This window comes from Heptranchias perlo, unplaced genomic scaffold, assembly GCF_035084215.1.
Source record: "Heptranchias perlo isolate sHepPer1 unplaced genomic scaffold, sHepPer1.hap1 HAP1_SCAFFOLD_731, whole genome shotgun sequence".
Lineage (NCBI taxonomy): Eukaryota > Metazoa > Chordata > Chondrichthyes > Hexanchiformes > Hexanchidae > Heptranchias > Heptranchias perlo.
Genome location: NW_027139763.1, coordinates 55,921 through 60,920, shown reverse-complemented (window position 1 = coordinate 60,920; position 5,000 = coordinate 55,921). Strand labels below are relative to the sequence as shown.

General features: G+C 47.2%; 1 protein-coding gene across 1 annotated transcript in view; it reads left to right on the top strand.

Annotated features, from left to right (window-relative positions):
* Nucleotides 1-3,872: 3,872 nt before the first annotated feature.
* Nucleotides 3,873-5,000, top strand: part of LOC137319105 (galactose-3-O-sulfotransferase 3-like) — a 2,712-nt gene continuing 1,584 nt past the window's right edge. Inside the window, exons 1-2 of the mRNA XM_067981469.1 lie at nucleotides 3,873-4,021; nucleotides 4,590-4,686. Of these exons, the coding sequence (XP_067837570.1) occupies nucleotides 3,873-4,021; nucleotides 4,590-4,686 (246 nt within the window). The remainder of the gene's footprint in view (nucleotides 4,022-4,589; nucleotides 4,687-5,000) is intronic.

Sequence of the window (5,000 nt, the reverse complement as noted above, 5' to 3'; positions counted from 1 at the left end):
TATATAGGTGTGTGTATGTGTGTGTATATAGGTGTGTATATGTGTGTGTATATAGGTGTGTATAGGTGTGTGTATGTGTGTGTATATAGGTGTGTATAGGTGTGTATATAGGTGTGTGTATAGGTGTGTATATGTGTGGATATGTGTGTGCATAGGTGTGTGTATGTGTGTGTATGTGTGTGTGTATATAGGGTGTGTATATAGGTGTGTGTATAGGTGTGTATATAGGTGGGTGTATAGGTGTGTATATGTGTGTGTATATAGGTGTGTGTATAGGTGTGTATATAGGTGTGTATAGATGTGTGTATGTGTGTGTATATGTGTGTGTATGTGTGTGTATATAGGTGTGTATATAGGTGTGTGTATGTGTGTGTATATAGGTGTGTATATAGGTGTGTATATGTGTATGTATATGTGTGTATTATAGGTGTGTATATAGGTGTGTATGTGTGTGTATAGGTGTGTATATAGGTGTGTATATGTGTGTGTATAGGTGTGTGTATAGGTGTGTATATGTGTGTGTGTATAGGTGTGTGTATAGGGTGTGTATAGGTGTGTGTATGTGTGTGTATAGGTGTGTATAGGTGTGTGTTTGGTGTGTGTATAGGTGTGTATATAGGTGTGTGTATATAGGTGTGTATAGGTGTGTATAGGTGTGTGTATGTGTGTGTGTGTGATTGGTGTGTATATAGGTGTGTGTATGTGTGTGTATATAGGTGTGTATAGTGTGTATAGGTGTCTATATAGGTGTGTATTGGTGTGTATATAGGTGTGTGTATAGGTGTGTATATGTGTGTGTATAGGTGTGTGTATTTGTGTGTGTATAGGTGTGTACATGTGTGTATATAGGTGTGTATATAGGTGTGTATAGGTGTGTATATAGGTGTGTATAGGTGTGTGTATGTGTGTGTATAGGTGTGTGTTTAGGTGTGTGTGTATGGTGTGTGTATGGTGTGTGTTAGGTGTGTGTATGGTGTGTGTAGGTGTGTTGTAGGTGTGTGTTATAGGTGTGTGTATGGTGTGTGTATTGTGTTTGTTGGTGTGTATTGTGTGTGTTTGTGGTGTGTAGGTGTGTATAGGTGTGTGTGTTTTGTGTGTGTTGTATAGGTGTGTGGTGTGTTTGTGTGTGTATGGTGTGTGTGTTTGTGTGTTGGTGTGTGTATGTGTGTGTGGTGTTGGTGGTGTTGTTGGTGTGTGTTTGGTGTGTGTATGTGTGTGTATGTGGTGTGTATAGGTGTGTGGTTGTGTGGTGTGTGTTTGGTGTGTGTTGGTGTGTAAGGTGTGTATAGTGTGTGATAGGTGTGTGTATAGGTGTGTGTATGGTGTGTGTATGGTGTGTATAGGTGTGTATTGGTGTGTATATGTGTGTGTATAGGTGTGTATTGTGTGTATAGGTGTGTGTATGTGGTGTGTATATAGGTGTGTGTATAGGTGTGTATAGGTGTGTGTATAGGTGTGTGTTGTGGTGTGTGTTTTAGGTGTGTGTATGGTGTGTGTATAGGTGTGTTATGTGTGTGTAGGTGTGTATATGTGTGTGTATTAGGTGTGTGTATATAGGTGTGTGTATTGTAGGTGTGTTTGTGTGTGTATAGGTGTGTATTGGTGTGTAGTATGTGTGGTGTATATGTGTGTGTTTGGTGTGTTTATAGGTGTGTATAGGCGTGTGTATAGGTGTGTATATAGGTGTGTATATAGGCGTGTATAAAGGTGTGTATTTAGGTGTGTGTATAGGTGTGTGTATAGGTGTGTGTATATGTGTGTGTATAGGTGTGTATATGTGTGTTGGTATGGTGTGTGTATGGGTGTGTGTATAGGTGTGTGTATAGGTGTGTATATGTGTGTGTGTATAGGTGTGTGTATTGGTGTGGATATGTGTGTGTATATGTGTGTGTATAGGTGTGTAGTTAGGTGTGTTTATGTGTGTTATAGGTGTGTAATGGTGTGTATATTGGTGTGTTATGTGTGTATATGGTGTGTATTGGTGTGTGTTAGGGTGTGTTAGGTGTGTATGGTGTGTATATGGTGTGTATAGGTGTGTATGGTGTGTGTATTGGTGTGTGTGTGGTGTGTGTGGTGTGTAGGTGTTGTAGGTGTGTATAGGTGTGTATAGGTGTGTGTATAGGTGTGTGTGGTGTTTGGTGTGTGTTGTGTGTTTAGGTGTGTATTTGGTGTGTATTTGGTGTGTATAGGTGTGTATGTGGTGTGTATTGGTGTGTATTGGTGTGTATATGGGTGGTGTGTTTAGGTGTGTGTATAGGTGTGTATATGGTGTGTTTGTGTGTTGTGTGTAGGTGTATAGGTGTGTATATGTGTGTATGTGGTGTGTATAGGGTGTGTGTATTGTGTGTATATGGTGTGTTTAGGTGTGTGTATGGTGTGTGTGTGTGTATAGGTGTGTGTTTGTGTGTGTGTGTGTGGTTGTGTTTGGTGTGGTGTGTGGGGTGGTGGGGTGTGGGTGTGTGTGTGTGTGTATGGTGTGTGTATGGTGTGTGAGTGTGTGTGTGTATGTGTGTGTATTGGTGTGTGTATGGTGTGTAGTAGGTGTGTATATAGGTGTGTTATGTGTGTATATGGTGTGTTATAGGTGTGTATATAGGTGTGTGTATAGGTGTGTATAAGGTGTGTATATAGGTGTGTATATATGAGTGTGTATATAGGTGTGTTATATCGTGAGTTTCTCTGCTGGAAGCTCTCTCGATGTAGCTTTAACGCTGTTTTTGTCTGTAACTCAGTAGCGATGATATTACGATGATATTGTGCTCGTCTTCTCACTGCGACAGGTCACGGGTTTGGGAGGCGCTGTCGAAGTAACATCACTGAGTTGCTCCAGTGCATCCTGGAGACCGGACACACTGCGGTCACAGGGAACCAGTGGTGGGAGAACTTGAGTCCAGGTGAGGGGAACTGCTCTGTCCCAGAAAATAGCGAACTTCAGCTGTTGGTGTGACATATTCATCACTAACTAGAGAGGTAAACCAGCAATAACTCCGCTGTTTAACAAAGAGCACCTTTGATCTCATCGGTATCTCCTCTTTAGAGATTTCCCTTGGAATTGTTCAGACCACCAGGGCCAGGAATGTAGCGATACAGCAGGTCATGAGCTGGAGGGTCAGTGTAGAGTGAAGAGTGATGTCCATGGGCACGGGCTGGCTCTGTGGGCACGGGTTGACTCTGCGGGGAGTGGGTTCACTCTGTGGGCACAGGTTGACTCTGAGGGGAGTGGGTTCACTCTGCGGGGAGTGGGTTGACTCTGCGGGGAGTGGGTTGACTCTGCGGGGAGTGGGTTCACTCTGCGGGGAGTGGGTTGACTCTGCGGGGAGTGGGTTGACTCTGCGGGGAGTGGGTTCACTCTGCGGGGAGTGGGTTCACTCTGCGGGGAGTGGGTTGACTCTGCGGGGAGTGGGTTCACTCTGCGGGGAGTGGGTTGACTCTGCGGGGAGTGGGTTGACTCTGCGGGGAGTGGGTTCACTCTGCGGGGAGTGGGTTCACTCTGCGGGGAGTGGGTTGACTCTGCGGGGAGTGGGTTCACTCTGCGGGGAGTGGATTGACTCTGCGGGGAGTGGGTTCACTCTGCGGGGAGTGGGTTGACTCTGCGGGGAGTGGGTTCACTCTGCGGGGAGTGGGTTCACTCTGCGGGGAGTGGGTTCACTCTGCGGGGAGTGGGTTGACTCTGCGGGGGAGTGGGTTCACTCTGCGGGGAGTGGGTTCACTCTGTGGGGAGTGGGTTAGCCCTGCTAGTCAATTGCAGCGCAGTATTTCCCAATCCTTATTGAGGAACCCACAGCTCAGGTTGGTCCCAATGCCCAGTGAGGAGGCCAAGGTGAGGGCACCTGGTCCTGAAACTTGAGAAAGGGACAAGACTTTCCACCACGATGGAGAGGCAGGAAGGGCCAGGCCCCAAGTCCTTGTCTGTGCTGTCAGCTGAACTCAGCTGGGGCCGGAGTAGGAGAGACCACCTGAGGATTCAGTGCCGCTGGACATTGGAGGAGAATAAATCAAGCAGTGTCACTGCCCCCAATCAGTGAGGACAGCAACTGGCTCGACTGTGACGTGTCCCCCCCATGGTCGAATATCCCGAGACCCTCTCTGGCCTCAGTTGTGGTACCGGAGGGCAACCAGTGTCATTTGGTATCAGTGAGAATTAGGGCCTGCAGGGGAGGTGGGGGGACTGAGGGCGGGGGAATAGGAAGTGGGGGAACAGGGGTGGGGGGACAGGGGGGAACTGAGGGTGGGGGAATAGGGGGTGGGGGAATAGGAAGTGGGGGAACAGGGGTGGGGGGGACAGGAAGTGGGGGCATGGTTAACAGTGGAATCCAGGATGACAATTTTCTTTTTGCAAAATCAAGATGACGACAACATTGTTCAGACCCCTTACTGCAAAAATACACAGCGTATAATATCACTGAAATCCAGACACTAATATTTACAGACAGTTTCTGCTCGCACTGAGGTGATTCTAAATACGAATGTAGTTCAGTCCATTAAATCACGGGACAATGTACAGACTGTTTCGGGCTCCGACCGGGATATTTACACAGAAAGGAAAGATTTGTTTATTTGGAGCTCAGGGTTCTCGTGTTGTCCCCCAGGGCGAGCGAGCTGGGCTGGGACGTCCCGCGCTCTCCCCAGGGCCGTTCAAGGCTGCTTAAGCCCATCGATCCTGGAACGTTCCAGGATGGATACAGAGTAAAGCTCCCTCTACACTGTCCCATCAAACACTCCCAGGGCAGGTACAGGGTTAGATACAGAGTAAAGCTCCCTCTACACTGTCCCATCAAACACTCCCAGGGCAGGTACAGGATTAGATACAGAGTAAAGCTCCCTCTACACTGTCCCATCAAACACTCCCAGGGCAGGTACAGGGTTAGATACAGAGTAAAGCTCCCTCTACACTGTCCCATCAAACACTCCCAGGGCAGGTACAGCACGGGTTAGATACAGAGTAAAGCTCCCTCCACACTGTCCCATCAAACACTCCCAGGGCAGGTACAGGTTAGATA